The sequence below is a fragment of the Danio rerio genome, chromosome 6, assembly GCF_052040795.2.
Source record: "Danio rerio strain M-AB ecotype USA chromosome 6, GRCz13ab, whole genome shotgun sequence".
In the NCBI taxonomy this organism is placed as follows: domain Eukaryota; kingdom Metazoa; phylum Chordata; class Actinopteri; order Cypriniformes; family Danionidae; genus Danio; species Danio rerio.
In genome coordinates this window covers 37,211,022-37,237,218 of record NC_141026.1, presented here as the reverse complement: position 1 = coordinate 37,237,218, position 26,197 = coordinate 37,211,022, and the positions used below count along the sequence as shown (strand labels likewise).

Here is a 26,197-nt window from a genome sequence, read left to right as displayed (position 1 = left end):
ATTGTTTAATCACAAACTACGACAACGAATTAAGCACTTGTCCTACTGTAATATGGGCGGGCAAAATATCGCGTTTGATTTGACTGTGAGGTGGTGTTTCCGTGTGTGTCCTGCCACGTCAGACTGACGGATACCGAAGGAGGATCCCTGGCAGCGAAGGCGGTGCTCGTAGAGATGTAGCCGTGTCTCTAGTCCTGCTACTGAACCGAAAGGGAAGTACTGAGTGACCAGCAGCCGCTCCGAAGGTAATAGTATTCTGATATTGTTTAATAAGCATTCATTAAACATTTCGTAAGTTGATTATTTATTGACGGGAAGTTGAACAGTTGTCAAGCTGGCACGGCGGGCGACTGTGACGATATCCACGCAACTCTTATCAAGGACTAACGTTACCAGTGTATCGATTTTAGGGCAGAGAAAGGTCATTTTTAGAGACTGTTACATCTTAATGCTATATATTTCGTTTTACGAAAGGCTGTGGCAAATATTGAACCTTTGTTGCTAATAAATAAGTTGTTTTCATTCATTTAAATTGAACAAGCTGGCACAAGGTGAATTGTATTAAACAGTAACGTAATAGTCATTTATGAAGCAGGTGTGGTCCTTAATCTGAAATAGATAATGGTTTTAATGTTTTATCAAACTTAATAGCCCTTCAAATGACCAGAATTGATGTATGTTGTTTTTATGCCAAACAAAAATGATGTTATGCTGACCTTAAGACTTGGACTACCCTGAGTTTATATGACTGAGCACGTACACACAGTGTAGTTATGAATTTATGGATGGGATAAGAGGGGTGGATCTGCCGGGAGTTCCAGAGACTCTTAGATAATCAGTGTCACTTCACTTCTTCCTTTGTCCCATCACAGACTCGTCCAGACTTGACAGACCATGGACATCCACACACTGGCTGAGAGACTCGCTAAAGCCGGACAGTCTCATGTCATCCAGTTTTGGGACCAGCTCAGCCCTGAGGAACAAGGTGAGATGAGTCTCGACCTGGAGAGCATGAACTTCCTGGAGATTAATAACTTCTTTAAGTCGGCCATGAAGACGTCTGGGCAGAGCTCACAGGAGAAGGTGGACACCAGGATGGAGCCAGTGCCCAGAGATGTTTTAGGGAGCGTGACACGTGATCGTGAATGTCTCAAAGAATGGGAAAAAGAGGGTGAGTTCCGATATTTTCATGTTTTATGGAACTTAAGCTTAATCACTTCTTAGTGCCATCCATACTTTAAGGAAAACCTAAGATGTTTTGCTGGTTAAAGTTGGTTTATCTCTCAGCCACTATATGGCCAGATGATCAGTCAGATTACAAATGGAGAGCAAATGACCAGCTTTAACATCTAACTTTCTGTTGACATTGACTGAATCATAGCAAGTTCAGTTTCATTTTTGTTAAAGTGATTATTGTTAGTCTTTGTTGAACAGAAACTAATGTTACTAAGAAATATTTCTCAGGAAAATACAATGAATGTTGCAATACCCTCCCCACCCTGATGGACTCCACAGAACCAGATTTAAGAAATCATGACCCCCTGAAAGATAAGAAATCAACCCTAAAAAGAAACTCTGAAATAACAATAGGTCATTAGAAAAACAGCAGGTTTCAGTGTTGAAGAAACTATGGTTTGTCCCAGTGGTCCATTTTTTTGGGGAGTGGGATAATGCTCCAAAAAGGATTGAACACATCTGGTTCTGGTTAGATCTGACGTACTTGCTTTGCTGAAGTAATGCTGAGATCATTCAGCATCACATCATCTATAGTTAGGCCATGTTTCAATGCTAGGGCACTATAAAATCCATTTATTTGTTTCTCCAAATGCAGTACTATGGAGTTCCAAATTAATATTGTCATTTTTGTTTAAAGCAATTGCGTACTTCATTTTAATAATAAATAAAAGTTTTGTAATCAGAAAATTATATAAAATTATAAAACTTGGACATTTATACAAGTACTAATACAATTACATTTTTTAGTGTATAATTGTATTTGTATCTTTAAAAAAAGTAAAATTAAATTCTTCATTTTGGAGTTATCCTGTTAGGTACATTATTCTATACATTAGCAATATGTCTCTTTTACTATCACAATTTCTTAATCCAAATAAATAAATACAAGTGCTCATGAAATATGTTAGCAGCTCTAGAGATGAAGTTCAAGTGTTCATGTCCTCAAATAGCAAACAACAGATGCAGAAAACACAAGTGAAGGAAACAAAACCCAGACAATGATTCAGAACGACATCCATATGTCCTTACTAAGTAGTCTTTTTCTAGTTTAATATTAACAGACACTTAGCCATATTGTTTGACTAGGAGCTACTTTTTATTTATTATTCCAATGTTTGCCAAATTTTGAGACATGCAGCATTAATAATTAATCAATTATTTTTTAAAGCAGGTTTCAATTTCAATTTTAGTGAGTTCTAAGCTGCTTATGGGTAAAGGATCACGAAGCATTACAGTAATTTATGTAAGATAAAACAGGCCTCATTAAGTCAAAGATGATAACCCCTGTTATCTGCAAATAATGAAACACAAACTGTTGCTTAAGCCAGACATTTTATACCTACAAGACACAGTGCTTTCCTGTTCACACTTGAGATATTGTAGTTTGTACAAAGCCATTATTCAAGTAATAGCTCACCCAAAAACTTTAATTTACTTTTTTATCAATGTTTCCATCATTTCATCATTATTGTATTCATCATTTACTCATCCACCACTTGTTCCAAAACCTGATTGAGATTCTTTCTTCTCTTAAACACAAATGAAGGTATGCTGTAGAATCTTGCTAAGAAAGAAAAAAAACAGCTGTTGGTTTGCATAGTATTTTTTGTTTCTACTTCCTACTATTGATGTCAGAATACCTTGTTTTGTGTTCAACAGAAGAAAGAAAGTCATAAAAGATTAAAACAACTAAAGTGTGATTAAATGGTGTAGTTCTTTTTAGATGAACCATCCCTTTAAAGTAGCATATTTTACATCTACAAATGGAAATGCTGTTGTATTGTATGACAACATTGATGTACACATATTATGTCCTTATGTTCATGGATGATATTAACACACATTCGCTAAAGTGACCTAATCTTTCCATCCACACAGGCTTGCGCTGTATAGCGGAGAACAAAGTAGCAGTTCTTCTCTTGGCTGGAGGTCAAGGGACACGGTTGGGGGTATCATTTCCAAAAGGCATGTATGATGTGGGCCTGCCTTCCCACAAAACCCTCTTTCAGATCCAAGCAGAGCGCATCCGAAAACTGGAACAACTTGCAGAAAAGCAGCACTCAAGGAAATGTTGCATTCCTTGGTAAGGTGATCATTAAGCTCAATTCAGGCATATTCAGTTACAATAGGAGTAGTAGATAATAAAAGAGCACATTTTCAGCTTCGCACTAAAGCAGTTTGAGTCAATGATTGTTCAATTTTAATTACTTGGATTACCAAACTTGTCCTGATCTTGAGGAAGTTTCTTTCACTGACCGTAATGCTAGTAACCTCCCTGCTATGAATGTCAAAAGATGGTTTAGTCCGTGTGTAATCGTGTTGACACAGCACCTGCATGTCGTCCTGGGGAACTAGGTCAGACCTCAGGAGAAAATAAGTTTCCGAGCCATTCTCTATCCAGCTGAATTGACCATTGACGCAATACATACAATGCATTTCCTAATTACAGCTCTAATCTCATTAGAGCAACAAAATGATAGTTTAAAAACTGGTCGTAAGATTTACTTTTTTAAAAATTATAATATTTAGTGTGGTTTGAATAAGTAGTCTCCAAAATAAACAATGACAACAAAACCTGGTGAAATCATGACCTAATGAATTAAAAGAATGATCACAGACCATAAATATGTACATAAAAAATATAAAACATATCAAAAATTTGTAATGTAATATAAGAAAAATATAAGATAAGAATAATATAAGAAAAGTTATATAAGAAAAATATGTACATATCAAATAAGCAATGCTATTTTTAACTATCAAAGAATTATAAAGAAACTGAATACCACTGGGCATAAATGATTGTAAAATGTAATACTCATTTATGCATCCGTTCAAGAAACAAGGAACTTCATATCGAACAAATTACATTTTAAATACAATATTATTTGTATTTTCTATTTCCAAATAAAGGACACATTTGTGCATCTTTGAACAACACCTTTGAGTTTCATCCACGAATGAATCTGTTTTTACCAAGTCAAGGACTTAATTACACATTTATAAAGACATAATCAGAAATTGCTTACTGAGAAGTAGTTTTTACTGTCATGTAACTTATGGTGTTAGTTGTGGTGCTTCACTCTCATTCAGAATGTGTGGCCTCATATGATAAGGCATCCATCAAATGTGCTCCTGTACTGCAACAGTAGTTCACCAACTTTATGAATACTCAGAATTCAATCATACTACTTGCTTCACAAATTGCTTTTTTTGCCTCTTATAGAGGAATGGAAACAAATATATTCCATCACAGGGAGTCACTTGAATCATTTAAAAAACTGGTTGTTTTGAACAAATCATCTGGATGATAGATTCAGTGAATCACTTAGTAAGATGGGGTCTTGCCTCACCTACTGGTAGTTTTAGTGTCATATTTATGTATGCATGACAGGACTAAATCAGTCAAGATATCAACACTAAAGAACATAAAACACTGCTTATTGTTTTTTTCTAATCCCTAAAATAGGAAGACATTATTTTATTGTTAAAGCCCTGTCTGTTGAAAACAAAGGAGATATTTTTAAGAATGCTGGACCCCATTAGCCATTGACTTCCATATTAGGTAAGAGCATACTTTGGAAGTCAATGAGCAAAGGTATCAGTTCACATTCTTCAAGATGCTGTCCCTTAGTTTAGAACAATTTAAGGTTGAGTAAGTTGAGTAATTATGCTCTTAGGTAAAATTCTGTAAACGTCTAGCCTTGCAATTGTTCAATGTTCAATGTTTTGTTTCACCAGGTACATTATGACAAGTGGCAGAACAATGGACATGACCAAAGATTTTTTCATTCAGCACAAATACTTCGGATTAAAGGAAGAGAATGTGGTTTTCTTTCAGCAAGGCATGCTTCCAGCCATGGATTTTAATGGCAAAATCATTTTGGAGGGCAAATGCAAACTAGCCATGGCACCAGGTAAGTTTTAAATTTATTTTTGTATATTGAACTTTGCGTTTTTCAGTTAATAAAAACTTGTGCGAGGTTCAATCCTCAACCACAGACCTCATTTAATTTTGAAAACAAATCAAAAAGAAATAAACTAATTAAATACTGAGAATGTTCTGCACTTATATTCTATCATAGTATGTTTACTATGCTTCTTTATGTTCAGATGGTAACGGGGGTCTATACAGAGCTCTCGGGACACAAAATATTGTGAAGGACATGGAGACTAGAGGAATCTCCTACATACACGTCTACTGTGTGGACAACATTCTTGTGAAAGTGGCCGACCCTGCTTTCATTGGCTTCTGTACACTTAAAGGAGCAGATTGTGGTGCAAAGGTAATTTCTAAACATTTCAGCCGCGCCCTGGCTAGTTTTTCTTCTTTTGTGCATAATGAAGAAAGGATTGTACATAGCAGGTTCTTTTAGAAATGTATACACAAATGCACAACCTTAAGGCTTCATTATTATTAACTTGTGTTGTGTATATATTTAGATTTTTGTTTTAGTTTATTTGTTGCTGATTTATTATGGACTCTTTGAACGCCATGATGGGGGAAATGTGTTTTGATAGTCCACTAGATGGAGCAACTGTTCAAAATTAAAATAAAAAATGGATTTACAGCATTTAAAGTATGGGGTCAGTATGTTTTAGTTAGTTAGTTAGTTAGTTAGTTAGTTAGTTAGTTAGTTAGTTAGTTAGTTAGTTAGTTAGTTAGTTAGTTAGTTAGTTAGTTAGTTAGTTAGTTAGGTCATTTTTTATAATTGTGACTTTTATTTAACAAGGACATAAAATTTATCATGAAATGTGACAGTAAATACATTTATAGTGTTACAAAACTGAAACAGTCAATCCCTAAAGCACCCTGAAGCAACAATAAGTGCATGGGAAAATCACCATGTGAAAATGTGCAAAAGGAAACAACAATCCTACACACTATCAATAATAGCTTTTTCAGTATGTTATTATATAATACATCTCAGTCCAATGACGTTTATCACTTTAAAAACCAAACTGTCATGTATAACAAAAATGTTCATACAGCAAAGTATTGGTACTGTGTGGAATTCCCTTTTGCACATTTTCTCATGGTGATTTTTCCCATGCACCTATTGTTTTCTTCAGGTGTGCTCAGTTTGCTTTACGGATATAGTTTTAAAAATTAAAAAATGCTGGACTTTTGAACATACAACAAGAAAAGTTTGTCTTGTTAAAAAAATCTGTTTTAGCATTAAAAAATAGAAATCAGTTTAGTAATAAATTGTTAAGAAGGGTGGCACGGTGGCTCAGTGGCACATTACAGCAAAAAGGTCGCTGGTTTGAGTTTGGGCCAGTTGGCATTTTTTTGTGTGTGTGGAGTTTGCATGGGTTTCCTTCAGATGCTTTGGTTTCCTCCACAGTCCAAATACATGCGCTATAGATGAATTGAATAAACTAAATTGTCCATAGTGTATGAGTGCATGTGTGAATGAGAGAGTGGGTGTTAGTTGCCGGTTCATTCCACTGTGGCAGCCCTTGATAAATAAGCCTAAGTAATAAGACTAAGCCAAAAGAAAATGAATTAGTGAATGTAATTTAAGAAGAATTAGTTCAGTTTCATGTGACACTGAAAACATCAGTGTCATTCATCTTTTGTCATTCCAAAAAATGTGATTTAAAATGTGATTTTTTTTATCTATGTCACCAAATGACAGCTTTTTGATCAAATAAATTACCAGAAACCAAATCAAACCTTACCTTTTTACTGTATGTGAAGCAGTAAGAGGAAGGGATTTAAGGAATTTTAATTATTTCTTTTTTTAGACTCCTCATAAGTAGTCAACTACCCACTTCTAACTCTTCAACTAGTTATTTAATGATGCTTGCGTTAGAAATGTTTTTTTGTTTTGTTTTTCTTACGGGACTCTCCACTTAGCCACACATCCTCGTTCCTCAGGATGTTGCTTCAGGTAACCTCTTCACATGTGCTTCTGCAGTCTGCATACACAACAGCAAGAAGGGAAAAATACTTTTATAAGGAACGGTGGTAATTCTGGACATTTTAACTGGTCTCCAGTCAGGAGCTAAATTGCCTTTTAAAACTCTTATATAACCAGTCTTGTGATTCAGGAAGCCAATTAATTTAGCCATTATTTTCAGCAAAACCTCACAGTCTGTGACGCTGTGGTTATTATGATGCAATGGAAAACAAATTACTAGCCAATATCTGTTTGTGCACATCCAATTTATATTATCATTAATATGTTTTAATGATGATTGAGCATAGATATCCAACATCTAATTGTAAATGTGCATCAGTGACTATTATTAGAAATGATTCACAAGAGGTAATGTGTGTTTCACAGGAGGAAACGTTAACATAACTCTCCATGTTTTTCTTGACTGACCAGATAGTGATGTGCTCACCAAAGTGTTTGATGGAATCTGGAAGTGCTTGTTTTATTATGTCTGAACACATTCTTCCGCCATTAGAGTAATTATTCTGCTCTAATTCTTTCTTTATGAATTGGGGTAGTTTAATCCAATGTTATTTGGAAGTGAGAAATTGGTTTCACCTTAAAAGTGTCTTTTGATTTGGCCTGAAACCATTAGAGTGCAAAGCATTTGTGAAAGTATTCGCACGTGATTTTTGGTTCAGATGTAAATACTGAACAGCTGCTTTTGAATACTGAGGTTTCTGAAGCTGCTAGCAATTAAATGGTTCCTTCGTGACAGGGGGATGATGGTAAGAAAAATCGGACCCACCCACCCTTTATAATTTGTGAAGCATGCATTTAAAGTGGCTTTAGCTCGAAGACATTCCCCCATCCCTATCCCTCCACCCAATGCTAACCCTTCATCAACCAAGGAGTTTGTAATTTGTTTCTCAGATGAATGGAAAGGGTTTTCTGCGTTTGCCTTGGCTGTAATTTAGCACAGACCTCAGGCAAACACAGACACAAAACTGTGTCAGCCATTTAAACATAGCAGGACAGTTTTATTTAGCACAAAAATGACAAATTCAGAACTTCTTTCATGTATTTATTTATTTCTTAACATATATTGATTTTTAAATGATTAAAATACACCTTTCAGAAACTGTGTTAGGCTTGGTTTTATTACTTGACAAGTTATTATTACAAATTGTTATCTGTTGATGTAGGATATAATCTTTATGACAGGTGAGAAATGCAAACAAAATCTATTGTAATTATTAACAAGAGTTTACATGGCTTGTTACAGTATTTTAGATTCTCTCATTTGTGTTTAAATGTTATAATGAGGGTAATAATAATGAAAAATAGTCAGTATTAACTCTGTACTGTGTGGTATAAAATAAAATAAAGCTAAAGCTTTTGGCAAAAACCTATATCACAATTGAATTCAAAATATTAAAGTGAATGCATAGAAGGTTGGTTTTTGGACAGTAAGGTGTAAGTGTGCGTGTGTGCGTGCAAGTGCGTGTGTGGCTGCAACAGTACTATATTATTTCAAATGTATTTTTCTTATTATTTTTTTTTCCCTATGATGGCAAAAGCTAAATTTTTGGTTATTTTTTTACTTTAGCCTTGAGTGTCACACACTGTAAGAAAAATAAATTTCTTCATACTGTCCCAACACAAATCCATTAAGTTAATTTAATCATTTTTACAAATTTAAGTGAATTGAATCTAGAACAATTAAAGGGCACATATTTTACCCCTTTTTCAAGATTTAAGATAAGCCTTTTGTGTCTCCAGAATGTGTCTGTAAAGTTTCAGCACAAAATACCCATCACATTGTTTATTATACCTTTCAGAATGTTAGCATTTCTGCTCTGAACACAATGTAGCTGTTTTTGTGGCCTGTGCCTTTTACCATTTACCATTTCCACATCCCTGTCAGAGTGTGCCTCAATCTCTGCCTCTGCTGTGTCAGATAAACAGCATAAAAGACATGAAGGAAGCAGATCTCGTAACATTTGTGAGAAATGCTACAATAAGAACTTTCCCAATGATTATTTGATGTATTTGTTGTGGAGTTAATTTAAGCCTTTATGCAACGAGTCGCACAAAATTTTGTTACAAAGTTCACGCACACACACAGTGTGCGTTTAACCTTGAACTGTTTTTGCAAGAAAAATGTGACCGGATACAAATTAATATCCACTACTGTATGGATATCCATTATGTTAATGTACAAAATAAAGATCTGGCTGTGGTTGATAAAGACGGTAAAACCGCTTTAGTTGATTACAAACATGCACTGTTTTAAAAACATTTTAAAATGGTTAAACTCATTCTTGATCACATTTGATGATGATTGATGATCTCAGAGAGTTGAACAGATCTTTTAATCTCAGTTTGTTTTGTGCACGTCCCGTCTTGTTGATATTATATGCGTTACTACAGAGATGTGTAAATACTCGGCTGTCAATCAAATCGGTGGGTGGAAAAAACCCGCTCCTACATCACATTGCATTAGGCCTCAGAATAGATGGAATTTGGATCTTATTTTAACATCAGGATTTTTTTAATTTTTAAAAGAGGCTTTTTTTCTTTTATTTACCCAAATATGACTCTGAACACACTATACCTACACACAGTTCGGTCCAAACTGCTTCAAAAAGATGATTTTTATCATAGGTTCCCTTTAAGTTGTCACAAAAAAAGCTTAGGATATGTGTTTTAACTCATTTTAAATACAGATGTTACTACTTCAATGTGTTCCTTGTGCCGCCATTCATGCCGCGGCGACGGCGGTACTTGATGCGCCAGCAGCATTTGACCGCTGGGTGGCAGTTTAACCACAGATATTCAGCTTTGCCTTTTCACAATGCTAAACAGACTGTTCTTTAGGCGTAGCTTACTGTATGTGATGTGTTCTATTAAAATATAATTTTAATTTAGTTTTTCTGGTAATAGACATGCTCTTACACTATACTATGCTGTAGAAAAGATACATGGTGAGAAGTCAAAAAGCAAATATAAGAATTAAGTTATTAGCCTTCAGTGCCCGATTAAATTGCGTTGGGGTGAAAATAATGTTTTGATTTCTTTGACTATCATGGCAATGTTATTATCTCAAATCTTAAACGTGCGCATATGAAAAACAGCAAAATAATATAGATTATCCTGCCGGTAGAGCACATTACCTCACAGTTGTGAACTTGCGGTCACCTCAACTTACATTTAAAATTTGTTTACCTGGTTTATTGTAAACTTTTTAAGTGCAAAGAGGATTCGTTTTGGAAAATAGAATTGAAGAAATGAAAGACAACTAAAGTGAAAGCATAAACATTCAGTACAAATAAGTAGTCTTAAATAAATAAATAAATAAATAAAGCAGTCTTTTGGTCTAAATATAGAGAGTTGTAGTGTTTGCTATTTTGATAGGACTAAGACAAGACATTTTCATTTATGTTTTTAATTTACGTTTTTATTTACATTTTCGTTGTTGATTATATTTTACTATCTCATTTTATGTTTCAATTATAGTACATAATAATAAACGAATAATGAAAATAAATGAATAATGAAAATATGACATAAATTAAGTCTGGCGGGTTTATTTTTAATAATTTAGTTTCAGTTCCGTTTTTTTGTTTCAAAACGTCAATGTTCTGCATTAAAGTATAACTGTTGTTTTGTTTTGTTTTTTTACTTAATGGCTTAGTAAGTTTTGTATTTTAATTTCATATTCAGTCACCTTGCATATGCGTGTGAAATATAATGCCGCATAACCGCGGAAAAAGAAAGCTGTCAGTTAAAGCTAATTAATCAAAATTAGCTATATTAAAATACAGCATTTATGTTAATACAGGCAGAGTGTGAACAAACTTAAGGCTAAGATATGCGCTTGCCTTTTAATGCATTTAAAAATAAATGCTATATAAATAAATGTTTTTTTTTTTCTTTTTTTGTATGGTAAAGGACAATGCACATTATGTTATTGATGTAAACTTAGGCTAAAACTTACCATTGATAAACGTGACCTACCTCAAGCAGATCACTTAAAGTGTAATAAAAATAATGTTGCCGCAGGACATAAATGAAGTCCCGCAAGTTTATTTTAATAATTTAGTTTCATTACTATTATTTTTTTTTTCTCAAAACGTCAATAGCACCTTCAATAATCTAAACATTAAAGATGGACCGGAAGATATGTTGAGTGGCTATATGTGGTGAAGAACGATGGCAAAGCTAAGTGTGATTATTGTAATAAACTAATAAGTTATAAAGCAGAGAGTCCCGACCAACAGGACTAAGCATATGCGGTTGGCTCATTCTTCACGAATATAGAATTAAAATAATGGCGCGTTAGGTTCATTGTGCATCCCGCAGGTGCAACCAACAAGAGTTGTGCATTTTAGTTTAACTTTTTGAGCGTTATAAGCAGCTCGTTGTTAGTTTTATTTAAATATATCAAGCCGAAACCAAGCAGCGCATTCTCACCGCCTCCTCGTTTATAACCAGCGGGACACGCTACTGAAGCAGGAGAGACACTCCGTCGTTCATAATCTTAGCTGATGTGTCGGAGTCGAAAGAATATATCAAAGAGGAATGTTCTTTTAACAGTGCCGATATGTTTAATCTTTTTTTACCCTGTCATTTCTCTTCAGCAAATTATATTTTAAAGCTGCTTGATTCTTTTAAAACCGAAAGCAGAGTCCGTCAATTGGTGTTTTTTCATAAGATACCCCTTTATGAATGTGTTATTTTATGAGTAGTCTTTAATGTGCTTTTGAATAGTTTTATTTTAATCAAAGCAGCACCTAAAAGTGAATTTATCCTCAAAACGTGGCATGAGAGCGATGCATGTCATGTGTCGCGTATATTGCCTTTTTTTCTGATCTTTTTGCATAAAGGTTTTAGGGTCAGTGACAAAACAGGTTTGGCAAGATGGGAAATTTAAAAATCTTTTACAAAGTTGATTTAAAAGCATCCGTCAGATATTTTAAAATGTACAGATTGTATTCATGTTGATTTTATGTAATTAAAAATAACATTTACACCATTTTTTACAGACATTAAGACTGAATGCAACTGAAAATGTCAAATGGTGTAACTGCCAAAAATTGTGAAATATTAAATAATTTACTCCTCCTAGATGATATGCAAGTGTACACACTGAAATAAATACTTCATTTTAAAATACCACAATAACATTTATTGTATTCGCATTATCTCTAAATGTACATTTTAATGAGTTTTTGCAATATTCGGCCAGACACATGCTAAAAACACTTCTGGTTTCTAAATAATCTTTGACAAATTATGTAAAAAATGTTAAAAACTATTTTATTACACTAAACTAAGTGTTTTAATTTTAATTTCACATTATTTCCATGTACATAATTATATTTTTATGTAAAATACTGGTTACACCAATTGACAAAAACCAGTTACACCACCTGACAGTGTTGCTTCTACAGCCAAAGATTTTGAAATTGACAATTAAAATCAATTCAAATTAAGAATGATAGTCAACAATTTCAGTGGGATTGTCATTGACAAATGTGTTTAGAACAATGAAACCAGGTTGCTGAACTTTAATACACCAAGTAATAACATCCTTTACATTAAATGTGTGGCCCTCATCAATAGAATATTAACAAACTAAAGAAACATGTTTAACATTTAACACCTTTTCCATCACTGTTTCTTTTCAGTTGGCTTAATTAAAATAAAAATAAGTAGATGATATTAGAAAAAAATCCACTATTTTACTTTTAAGCTATTTAGAAACAATTTGCCACACACTGTACGTAAATCACTAGTACGTAAGAACTGCTGCTTACTCGTTGTTGCCTTGGTGCTGGGATTAAAGGCCAATTTTTGTAAGCATACACGACTGACTGACAACAAATAATTTCATGAGTGTATCCACAACTTATCCACAAACTATTTATTTTATACAGTTAACTTCAGAATTATGCAGAATTATTATTAGTCCCCCTGAGCTATTAGCTCCCCTGTTATTTTTTCCCCAATTTCGGTTTAACAGAGAGAAGATTTTTTCAACACATTTTCAACACATAATAGTATTAATAACTCATCTCTAATAACTGATTTATTTTCTCTTTGCCATGATGACAGTAAATAATATTAGACTAGATATTCTTCAAGACACTTCTATACAGCTTAAAGTAGCATTTAAAGGCTTAATTAGGTTAACTAGGCAGGTTAGAGTAATTAGATAAGTTATTGTATATCCATGGTTTGTTCTGTAGACTATCGCGGGGAAAAAGCTTAAAAGGGCCAATAATTTTTACCTCAAAATGGCTTTTAAAAATTGCTTTTATTCTAGCCTAAATAAAACAAATAAGACTTTCTCCAGAAGAAATTTTTTTTATCAGACATGCTGTAAAAAAACCCAAACAAAACTGATTTCAACTGCAATTCATTTGTTTAGCAACGTCTGACTTGTTCTTCACAACTTTTCATCATTAAAGTTCCTCCGAGTCACCTCCAGTTGTTAATAATAATAGTACAACAGCAAGCGCATCAAGTATGAAAACCTCCAAAACTTAAGGCTGTGTGCACTCAGTCTATAGAGGCTTGTCAACCTTGTTTCATTTCCCATGTTAATTTTTTCTTTTATTTATAAAAGAAATTCCCAAGTGCTCTTTAACAGAGAGAATATTATTGTCAACACATTTCTAAACAAAATAGTTTAAATGACTAAATTCTAATAACTGATTTCTTCCGTAATCTTTGCCATGATGACAGCACATAATATTTGACTAGATAATTTGTAAGACATTAGTATTCAGCCTAAAGTGACATTTAAACATGTAATTAGGTTAATTAGGCAAGTAAGATCTATTGGCCAAGTCATTGGGTAACTGTGGTTTGTTCTGTATTTAAGAAGGCTAACAATATTGACCTTAAAAACTGCTTAAACATTTTAAAAACTGCTTTTATTCTATCCAAACTAAAAGAAATAAGACTTTCTCAAGAAGAAAAAAAATACTTACAACATTTCATAGGAGGGTGATACAGTGGCTAATGTGGTTAGCACAGTTGTCTCACAGCAACAAGGTTGCTGGTTTGAGTCCAAGATGGACCAGGATGGCTTACTGTGTGGAGTTGACATGGGTTTCCTCTGGGAGCTCCAGTTTCCCCCACAGTCCAAAGACTTGCGGTATAGGTGAATTAGAAAAACTAAATTGACTGTAGTGTATGAATGTGTGTGTGAATGAGAGAGTGTGTACATTATATTGTGTGAATATAAACATGGATTAACATAAACAAAAAAAAAACATTCATGTCGTGCAGTAAAATAATTTTATCCTATGTTTACAGAGCTTTAATAGTAAGGTTGTGGATTAAGCACCTATTTCTCAAACAAAAATAAATAAATAATCTACACTATGAACACAAATAGTAGTTTAATTTATGTCGCATTTTTGATCAGCATCATGAACTAATGATATTTGACTAAATTGACCCCTGACAGAAAGACTCCTGCTATATGAGTCAAATGGTGTAACCAGTTACACCCCTTGACATTTCAACTCAAAATGAAATTTGACAGGCATTATCAATAACATCTATGTAAGCACATGGGCTTGGTGGGAATATTTCAAATTTAACTTTTAAATATAATACTTATTTTTATAATTATGAACAATTATCAGTGCATTTCTGGGGTCTTACCATTTGACATGCATATCTAAGAATAGCTGACCATACCTTAAAAAGGTCAAAGTATCTCACATTTTAAAAAGAGTTACTAACCTTTGCATGCAGCAATTAGTCTTATCAAGAGTTCTTCTCTGTGATTCAATTTCCTGTCTAACTGTCTTGTGCACAATATTAACAAAATGGCTCAATAAATGGTGGTTACACCATCTTGACATTTCAGAAATTTGAGGTGACAGAAAAAATTCCCCAAATGAATTATAATATTTAAAACAATTGTGCTATATTTACCTTTATTTACTATTAAATATGTCTAATGTAAAATTATGCCAGACTAGCCGATACAATGTTTCATTGAGGCTTTCACATTTTTTAAACAAGGTAAACTATTTGGTACCAATTTTTTTTGGTTACACCACATTGACATTCTTGCAATAATCCCCTAAAAATTTTCTTAAAATGGATTAAAACCAAAAAATTATACTTGGTCCTCAAAATAGAGAATGTATGCAAGTAATTTGCTTATTTATTTTGAAACTGTAACCTACTTGAATTTATTTAAAAGACATGGACACAAAAAAATGAGCGTCACGTCATTGACCCTTTAATCAAAAGACAGGTAATTTAATTACTTTCGATGTGCTAAAATATTTGTTAAATAAATGTTATTTCAAAAAAAGCATATGCAATGTGCTCTGACAGGTAAAATCCGATTATTTCTCTCTTTCAAGTTCAAAGCAAATTTGAATGCCAAAGGATTCTAGATATGCATATACAAGACTATGTAGTATGTTAACATCAACAAATTAATAAAATAAGTAGCAAATGAGAAATAAATGACAGACAAGTTGATAAAAACAGATATTATCTCTAAAAGTTATCAGAATTGCAAGTAACTTGCGGCTGAACTATGCACAGTTTGGGGAAAAAAAGGATATAGTGATGTATGTTTCCCAAAACCCCAGTTTCTCTGTCGCAGATCCATCATTTGAATCACGTTATAAGTAAAACGCACATAATGATAAAGCACACCATCATCACGAGGGCAATTAAATAAATACAACCTAAACATATTTTTAATTGTTTATTTATGTAATGTGAGTTTTAATAACTTTGTTCTTTAAATTATTTCAATATAACTTAGGCTATTCTATCGAGATGACACCATAAAAGGCCTTCAATGCACTGATATAGGTAATAGGGATACAATGAAAAGCCGATTTCACTATTGACCCTGTTTTTACTCATTGACGGCTTCCCAACGCCGCATTTCTGTTGCGCGAAAAAAAGCTGCTGCAAATAAGCAAATTTATGACAAAACAATTTCAATAGTTTCATGATAGTAGCTGGTGTGCTTCATCTGCGTGATTCTGATTTGACATTCTTCCGCTAAACTTGCTCTGTGTTGAGGTGTAAATGGGCTATGATCTTTGCTATTGATGCTAAAGCATTAAGGTGTAAATGAGCTATAGTTCTCTTTGCAACTTTAAATTTCGAGGTGGGGGAAGTGGGAAGAGGCAATTCAAATGTACCATCTCTATAAATAAAAAGGCCGCTTACGCGGCATTTGTTTAAAGATTATTAACTTATTTTTATTTTATTATTATTAATTTATTCATTCATTCGTTCATTCATTTTCTTTTCGGTTTAGTCCCTTTATTAGTCTGTGATCGCCACAGCGGAATGAACCGTCAACTTATCCAGCATATGTTTTACGCAGTGGATGGCAGGAGGGCCAGCTGGGGCTTCGGGACGGAATGAAAGGAAAGGCGGAATTTGCGCCGAGTCTGAGAAAGATGGCTTGCCGTAATTACACTAGTTTTCCTATCGCACACATGCGCCAAACACATAAACAAATAAATAAAAAGGGGAAAGAAAACATCTAGCCTTAGGCTGAGGTCTTTTTGCTTATAATCGCCCTAACGTTTCCGTTTTAAATGTAAGGCTGTTGCATAAAATAATACAATTTTAATTTATAAGTGACTTTGCTGCGTGACCCTTGATGTTTCAATAACGCATAATAATCTACACACCATATTAAAGACACAGCAGACATAAAGGTTGTGTGTGAGAGCCCGAGCAAAAAGGATCAGAAATTGATCACGCACGCACAGGAAAAAAGGCAATTATGCAACAGATGACATGCATCGCTCTCAATTGACGGGCTCTGCTTTCTGTTTTAACATAATCAAGCAGCTTAAAAAAATAATTTGATGAAGAGAAATGACAGGGAAAAAAAAGATTAAACGTATCGGGACTGTTAAAAGAACATTCCTCTTTAATATATTCTTTCGACTCGGATACATCAGCTAAGATTATGAATGACGGAGTAGGCTATCTCTCCTGCTTGCTTCAGCAGCGTGTGTCCAGCTGGTTATAAACGAGGAGGCGGAGAGAATGCGCTGTTTAGTTTCGGCTTGATATATTTATATAAAAACTAACACCGAACTGCTTATAACGCTCAAAAAGTTAAACTAAAATGCACAACCCTTGTTGGTTGCACCCGCGGGATGCACAATAAACCTAACGCGCCATTATTTTAATTCTATATTCGTGAAGAATGAGCCATAAGATTGAGATCGTTGACGGTGCTCTCCAGCGGCGAAGTTCCTGATAGCGAGTGAAAAAATTTGTATGCAGAAATAGGACAAGAGGAATAACATTTTAAATTATATAACAAGCATCGTTTTCTTTCAAATCCTCGCCCAGTTTTAGTACAAGTTGTGTTTTTTATATTTGTGGCTGTGAAGTTTATTAATACATACATACATATATATATATATATATATATATATATATATATATATATATATATATATATATATACATATATATATACATGTATGTATATATATATATATATATATATATATATATATATATATATATATATATATATATATATATATATATATATATATATATATATAAATAGAGAGAGAGAGAGAGAGAGAGATACTGAGCCATTACAAGTAAAAAAAAAAACAACAACAAAAAACAAAAATTTTACTTTAAAGAAGAACAGACGTTTTGAGAAAAAAACCTGAACAGAACTGGAACTAAATTATTAAAACTAAACTTGCGGGACTTCGTTTATGTCCTGCGGCAACTTTATTTTTATTACACTTTAAGTGATCTGCTTGAGGTAGGTCACGTTTATCAATGGTAAGTTTTAGCCTAAGTTTACATCAATAACATAATGTGCATTGTCCTTTACCATACAAAAAAAAAAAAAAAAAACATTGTTATACACCATAGTAGCGTGTAGCCTATAAAAAGGCCGCAAATCTTTTTAAATGCATTAAAAAGCAAGCGCATATCTTAGCCGTACCTTGAGTTTGTTTCACACTCTGCCTGTATTAGCATGCATGCTGTATTTTAATGTAGCTTATTTTGATGAATTAGCTCTAACTGACAGCTTTTTCTTCTTTTTTAGCAGTTATGCTCGCATTATATTTCACACGCATATGCAAGTGGACTGAAATTGAAATTCAAATAATAAACATACTGAGCCATTGAGTAAAAACAAAACAAAACAACAGTTATACTTACTTTAAAGGAGAACATTAATGTTTTGAAAAAAAAAAAACTGAACTGAACTGAAATTAAAAATAAACCTGCTAGACTTAATTTATGTCCTGCGGCTAAAATATTTTTATTATAATCTGCTTAAGGTAGGTCAATTTATTTATTTATTTATTTATTTATTTTTTTGATGAAGCTGCATTCAACTTAAGCTCAATGTCGGCAATGTCTTTAAATAAATAATTTATTTAGGCCTATTTTCATTATTCATTTATTTTCATTATTCGTTTATTATTATCTACAATTGTTGAGACATAAAATGAGATAGTAAACTATAATCATCAACGAAAATGTAAGTAAAAACAGAAATAAAAACATAAATGAAAATGTCTTGTCTTAGTCCTGTCAAAATAGCAAACATTAAACATCTCTCTATATTTAGGTTAAAAGACTGCTTTATTTATTTATTTTTTTAAGACTACTGATGTACTGAATGTTTATGCTTTCATTTTAGTTGCAAAAAGATCAGAAATTGATCGTGCACGCGCAGGGAAAAAAGGCAGTTATGCGACACATGACTTGCATCGCTCTCATGCCAAGTTTTGAGAATAAATTCGCATTTAGGTGCTGCTTGAAATAAAATAAAACTATCAAAAAGCACATTAAAGACTTTAATCAAAAATTAAAACATTCATAAAGGAGTATCTTATGGAAAAACACCAATTGACGGGCTCTGCTTTCGGTTTTAAAAGAATCAAGCAGCTTTAAAAATATATATAATTTGCTGAAGAGAAATGACGCGAAAAAAAAATAAAAAGATTAAACATATGGGGACTGTTAAAAGAAAATTCCTCTTTGATATATTCTTTCGACTCCGATACATCAGCTAAGATTATGAATGACGGAGTGTCTCTCCTGCTTCAGCAGCGTGTCCCGCTGGTTATAAACGATAAGGCGGAGAGAATGCGCTGCTTAGTGAACCTAACGCGCCATTATTTTAATTCTATATTCGTGAAGAATGAGCCAACCGCATATGCTTAGTCCTGTTGGTCGGGACACTCTGCTTTATAACTTAGTTTATTACAATAATCACACTTAGCTTGCCATCGTTCTTCACATGTTGCCACTCGGCACATCTTGCGCTCCATCTTTAAACAAATGTTTACATTATTGAGGTGCTCTCCGGCAGCGAAGTTTCTGGCAGAGTAGCGAGTGAAAAAATGTGCTTGCAGAAATTGGAATTAAAATTTTAATTATATAACAGGCATCGTATTCTTTCTAATCCTCGCCCAGTTTTAATACAAATTGTGTTTTTTTTATATTTGTGGCTGTGAAGTTTATTAGAATATATATATATATATATATATATATATATATATATATATATATATATATATATATATATATATATATATATATATATATATATATACACATTATTTTTATTATACTTTAAGTGATCTGCTTGAGGTAGGTCACGTTTATCAATGGTAAGTTTTAGCCTAAGTTTACATCAATAACATAATGTGCATTGTCCTTTACCATACAAAAAAAGAAAGAAAAAAAAAAACATTATTATACACCATAGAAGCCTGTAGCTTTAACTGACAGCCTTTTCTTCTTTTTCCGCGGTTATGCGGCATTATATTTCACACACATATGCAAGGTGACTGAATATGAAGTTAAAATACAAACATACTGAGCCATTAAGTAAAAAACGAAACAAAACAAAACAACAGTTATAGCTACTTTAAAGGAGAACATTAACGTTTTGAAAAAAAAAAAAAACTTAACTGAAACTAAATTATTAAAAATAAACCTGCAGACTTAATTTATGTCCCGCAGCAAAAATATTTTTATTATACTTTTAGTGATCTGCTTAAGGTAGGTCAATTTATTTTTTATTTTGATTAAGCAGCATTCAACTTAAGCTCTTTAGACCATGCTGCTGACCGTTTCTCAGTGTTTCACGTACTGTACGGCAATGTCTTTAAAAAAATAATTTATTTAGGCCTATTTTCATTATTCATTTATTTTTATTATTCAATTATTATTATGTACAATTGTTGAGACATAAATGAGATAGTAAAATATAATCAAAAACGAAAATGGAAATAAAAACAGAAATAAAACATAAATGAAAATGTCTTGTCTTAGTCCTATCAAAATTTCAAACACTGAACATCTTTCTATATTTAGGCTGCTTTATTTATTTATTTATTTAAGACTACTTATTTGTACTAAATGTTTGTGCTTTCATTTTAGTTGTCTTTTACTTCTTCAATTCTATTTTCCAAAACGAATCCTCTTTGCACTTAAAAAGTTTACAATAAAGCGTGTTAACAAATTTTAAATGATTAATGAAGGAATTATAATGCTTTGACTTATTGTTTAATATCATTCACAAGCACAGTAGCTGCTGCATGGGCTATTTCTGTCCGTTCGCATCCCGTCCCTTTGCGCCCTCTGGCGGCTCATTCACAAACTGTGGTCGAACACTAAAAACAGAGCGGCACCTATTTCAAACGGCGGCGGTACCAGCCGCGGCGTTAATAGCCACTTTGAACTCTCACCTACTGTAAGTAGTTAAAACAAACAGCAAATGTCTTTTTTTTTTGAGTGCATGATTCTTCAAAAATAAATCTGTGCCACAATAAAATTGTGCTGTTTAATATTTTTGTAGTAAGCTTTTTATTTTGCAATATTGCATATTCACAAATGGTCAGGACATTGAGACTTCAAAAAAGCATACATTTTGCTGAATTAATAGATGCATTTGCTTGTGATTGGCAGGTTGTGGAGAAGACCAATCCCACAGAAGCAGTGGGTGTGGTCTGTAAGGTGGACGGCCGTTATCAAGTTGTAGAGTATAGTGAGATTACCCTGGCAACGGCGGAGAAGAGAAGCACTGACGGTCGACTGATGTTCAATGCCGGCAACATTGCCAATCACTTCTTCACCCTTACTTTCCTCAGAGAGATTGTGAGGTTAGTCAGTGCTCAGAGAAATGATTAATTCATATTTTTTTATTCATTTTTAAAGTCAGTTTTTGATTGTTTATCTATGAATCAAAGCATTTGGAGCTGGTTGAGGATATTTAGTTGCTAGGCAATGATCTCGGAAACACATTAAACAGTGCAGCTATTTCTATGAGCTATTTCCAATGAGGTTTGCCATCTTGTAAATACTAGACAGGATGGAGCTGACTTTAATGCGCACTGAGAATGAGGTAAATTCAGGAGAGGAACATCTGCAGTTTTTGAGCGTCTGGTATTTTAAACACAGATGACTTTGCCAGACGTGTTCTCTTATTGTCATTTTTATGACATTTTAACTGAAAGAACATGCTTGGCTTTTTCTGTCTGTTACTGTCTGTCTTTATATACCTCTATATCTTTCTTTTAGGACTCACGAGCCGCAGTTGCAACACCATGTGGCACAGAAGAAAATCCCCTACGTGAACACTGAAGGACAGCTAATCAAACCTGACAAACCCAATGGGATTAAAATGGAAAAGTTTGTCTTCGACATATTCCAGTTTGCCAAGTTAGTGTCGAGTTTTATTATTTTTCTTCCATTTCTGTTTTCAGTGTGTGTGTGTGTGCGATTTGAATTGAGGATTCTCGTTTACACCTCTTCCAGTAAAGCGAAATGCCTAATAGGTGTTTTACACAGTATTCACAGTGAAGACAGGGCGTTGTACTAATGTCACGCATAATTTGTGTATTGTTTTTTCTCTTTGAACAAAAAAAGAACCAAATAAAAAATTTTCTACTCTAGCTTACAATTTTATTAGTAATAAATTCTTATTGCTTAAAGATTTAGATAGTCTAAAAAATCTTGTAAAGACTAAAATAGATCAAATTTATACCACATTTTCAGCATGCTAAAGAAATGTAATGACTTGGTGAAGTTGCTTTAAATTGATTTCATTACATAACATATCATGCAATACCATCTTTTTATTTATTTAATTATTTGTTTGTTTGTTTGTTTGTTTGTTTGTTTATTATAATTTTTATGTATTTTTGTTTTGATCCAAAATCCAAAACTGGTACTAACATTTAAGATCAGAGTCCAAAACCTAGTACACCCAAATAAATATGTTGTGAGGAAAACTTTTTTTTTAAATTAATTAATAAACAGAAAAAATCAAGAGAAACATAAAAAAATATCTAAAACTTAGTTGAAATTTTGTAGTTTGTATTTTTGTTGCAGCAATTTGTTTAAACATAAATGTATTTTCTTTCTATTACTATAGATCAGTGGTTCTCAAACTTTTTTTTTACCAAGTACCACCTCAGAAAAAAATGTCTCTCCAAGTACCACCATAATGACTGGTATTGAAATACATAGTAGGCCTAATTACATGCCTACAGCTCTGCACAGTTCACAAACATGACAGATTAATTCTTCTTATTATGAATATTTATAATTGTCAGCCACTTTAAACATAATAAATAGTTATACAATAACACACTTACAGGTAAAAAAAAAAGGTAAATAAAGCGTCATTGTTTGAATTAAAATGTAATTTTAAAAGTTAATAAAAAATGGCACTGTCCTTAAAAAGTTAAAATAAAACTGCTGTACTTAAATGGAAAGTATTATCATAAATAATAATACTGGCCAGCTCAGATGGGTCTCATGTGGGCCAGCAAAGATGGGTCGCACATTGGCAATGTAAAAATAAGAATATGTGAATAACTCAATTTTGACGAAAATGTCAGATGGAACCTTACAATTCTAAGGTGACAATACATTGTCTACATTCGCTGAGAAATGAATAAAAATATTCATATTTCAAATACTTATTTAATCTGAATGAATGTATCAATGAGAGTGAGCCAGAGCTTTTAAAGTAGTTAAAGAATAGAACTAGATTAAACTATGAATTAAACTAATTACCTCTGTGATGCTAAAGTAATTCCGGTAACTAGTATTGCAGATTCTTCATGTTTTAGAATCTGCTGTTTGAAAAACAAAAGTCATTTATAGAAGTGTCTGTGTGTCTGTGTTTGGTAGAAAATTTGTGGTTTATGAAGTTCTGAGAGAAGACGAGTTTTCTCCACTGAAGAATGCAGACAGTCAGGATGGGAAAGACAATCCCACTACAGCCCGTCATGCTCTCATGTCTCTGCATCACCGCTGGATCCTAAATGCTGGAGGACATTTTGTAGATGAGAACGGGACCCACATACCTGCTATACCCAGGTGAGACTTTATTTTCTCACCATGTTGATTTTACAATCCCACACAGTATGGTGTCATTTCTTTTCCTTAACACACAAACTAAAAATGTATTAAATATTGTCACTGATGTATAAATTTACCTTTTAGTTAGTTTTTTTAATACTTTAATTTCATATATTTGTTTTTAGACTGTTTTTTTTTTTGTTTTAGTTTTTATGTGTTTTACTACACACATTTTTTGAAAAAACATGAAGATGAGCACATTCTAACCGAATAATCTTTTTTTTTTGGCTGAAAATGTTTTAGCCAAGAGTGTGTGCGCTCTTTATTTGTTGCTTACATTCCCACCTGAGTTGATTTTCACTCCCCTTTACCTTCAGTTTAAGTGTAACCACACAATATGTCCTGTGTAACATTTCTAGAGCTGGACCAGCAGGGACAGTGACTCCTGAAGTCAGCCAGAAGTAACTATTCTTACTGTCGTACATATAGTGCATGGTGATGGGGCTTCGCTCTTATTAGATCCCGTCTGTTAGAGCTCAGTGGGGGAAGAAGGTGTCCAATCCCAGACATGACATAGCAGTGGTAAAAAAAACTGGTATTTCTTAACCGGCTCCGACCCAAGAAAGCAGCTACTAACGGGCAGAATAATGTGCATGCTGGGAAATGGGCATCAGGCATGCTGAACTGAACAAGGCTGCTCCTCAGTATAACAAATAATCTGGTTTAGGTGCTTACAATCAAGTTTTGCTTTACTTAAAGTGGCAGAACATCATACTTTGTTCATGAAATGTTTAAAACTGTACAAGTGATTGTGGTGGTCTGATTCTGTTTCTAATGGGTAAATCATATGTATATTATGATTATTGAAGAAAATCCTTTGTGAATCTAACCTTTTCAAGATTTTAGTAATGTTGTGTAAAATCTTTTCATTGTTTAATGTATATAAAATGATTAATGCTTGGTCTGCATGGCCATTCAAACACAATTCTAACCTGTTTTGCCATCACAGTCTGAAGGATGGAACAGATCTGCCAATCAAATGTGAGATCTCTCCTCTTGTGTCCTATGGTGGTGAGGTAGGAGTCATCTAAAGGCAAAACCAGAAGGATTTATTTTGTGTTCACATTTGGTAGGTTTGATTCAGTGAAAACTCTGGTGGAGTTATCTGTTAGCGTGGTTCATTTGAATAACTGTGAATGCTGTCATCAGTCGTGCACCAAACCAGTGTAAACTGTGTTGTGATTTTTGACTCGAGCATTAAAGCTACACTGACCAAATAAATGTAAATGAACCAAAAACATTTACACATTTTTTTTAATAAGTCGTGTCAAGTTGGTTTGGATGAACTTCTCATTCTTTTGAATGTCTAGTAAAATGTACTACATGTTCTTTTTACGTGTAGTCAAATTTGCTTAAATTATGTAAAGGTTTGTTGAACTTCTGCTTTAAAATTTCTTTGCAGTACTCTGGTATTATTTTAAAAAGTATTGATAAATCAGTGTAAAACACAACTGAAAAACAGTCAAAAATTGTAAATCTCAGTGTCAGAAAGCTAAGTAGGTTGATTTTTGTATTTTTAAACAACAAACACATTTGAGTAAAATGTACTTTAAAACTAAAAGCTTCATATTTGAACCAAGGTTTAATGAACCTATTTTTATTCTTTGTCTGAATAAATGAATACTACAGTGACCGAGAGAGCTTAACATGCTGTAAAACCAGCAAAGCTTAAGCTTCAGCTCAATCACACTGCTTATAGCCGCCTGTTGTGCTGTTTTAGATGCTGGATGATTTATTTCCTCATGCTGCCAACAATTATTTGACCGCTCTCACAAATTACCTGTTTTTGTTCGGTGTCTTTGACTTAAAAACCAAGATTTTCCCATATTACCGACGTGCTATTCTTTTTTTTATATTAATTCGTCTATTAATGCTTTTAAAGCAGCAGACACCACCATCCCACTTGTTTGTGCTTCCCTGTTTGTTTGCTTGTTTGTTTGTTTTATATTGTGGGCATTCTGCATAAATAGTTTTGCTGCCCTATTCTGATTGGGCAAAACGAAAGTGTGTTCACTCAGTTGGTTAGTAAGGCTCTCACATACAGATGACAGTCATGCATTTGCTCTGGGTGGGGGAAATGAAATAATATATATTAATTTAGCTAATCGCAACGTTTAAAAATGTGATTACGTTTGGATTAATTGTACAGCCCTAATGGAAATGTTTCAAAGGGACTCTTTAAAAGTGACAGACCCGGTTATTTAGGTTATGTTTACTTAGGCTGATAAAATAAAAAGACAACGAAGTCAGGGTGTTAAAATCAACAAACAAAAGTGTTCAAAAACCTTTCAATTTGCGTTTTTGGGTCCCCTTCACACACTTCCGGTGTGTTTCGTGATTTTTGCAAGTGTTGTAATAAAATGCAGCACATTTTCGTAAATTGTTTGCGTTGTGAGAAAATGCAGATTGTTTATTTTTGTGTATGCGTTGTGAGGATTTGCGGCATGTGTGCTCTCAAACGGATGAAGATCTTTATTTCTTAATTCGCAGGCACTTTTTTTAATTGCTTGTGTTTTCTTAAATTGCAACATGTTAAGCTCTTTCGGCCACCACTAATATAGACACTTGTAGACTAGATATATGTTACACTTTTTTTTTTTTTATAGTATTTACTTAGTTACTAAATA

General features: G+C 33.3%; 1 protein-coding gene across 3 annotated transcripts in view; it reads left to right on the top strand.

Annotated features, from left to right (window-relative positions):
- The first annotated feature begins 111 nt into the window (after positions 1 to 111).
- The window catches only part of uap1 (UDP-N-acetylglucosamine pyrophosphorylase 1), a 27,089-nt gene continuing 1,003 nt past the window's right edge, over positions 112 to 26,197 (top strand). Inside the window, 10 exon segments of one of the 3 annotated variants that reach the window (NM_001365262.1) lie at positions 112 to 245; positions 873 to 1,171; positions 3,115 to 3,319; positions 4,978 to 5,153; positions 5,350 to 5,522; positions 21,108 to 21,301; positions 21,720 to 21,860; positions 23,340 to 23,528; positions 23,930 to 23,971; positions 24,520 to 24,586. In NM_001365262.1, coding sequence (NP_001352191.1) covers positions 895 to 1,171; positions 3,115 to 3,319; positions 4,978 to 5,153; positions 5,350 to 5,522; positions 21,108 to 21,301; positions 21,720 to 21,860; positions 23,340 to 23,528; positions 23,930 to 23,971; positions 24,520 to 24,586 — 1,464 coding nt within the window. In that variant the 5' untranslated portion in view covers positions 112 to 245; positions 873 to 894. 3 annotated transcript variants of the gene reach the window in all.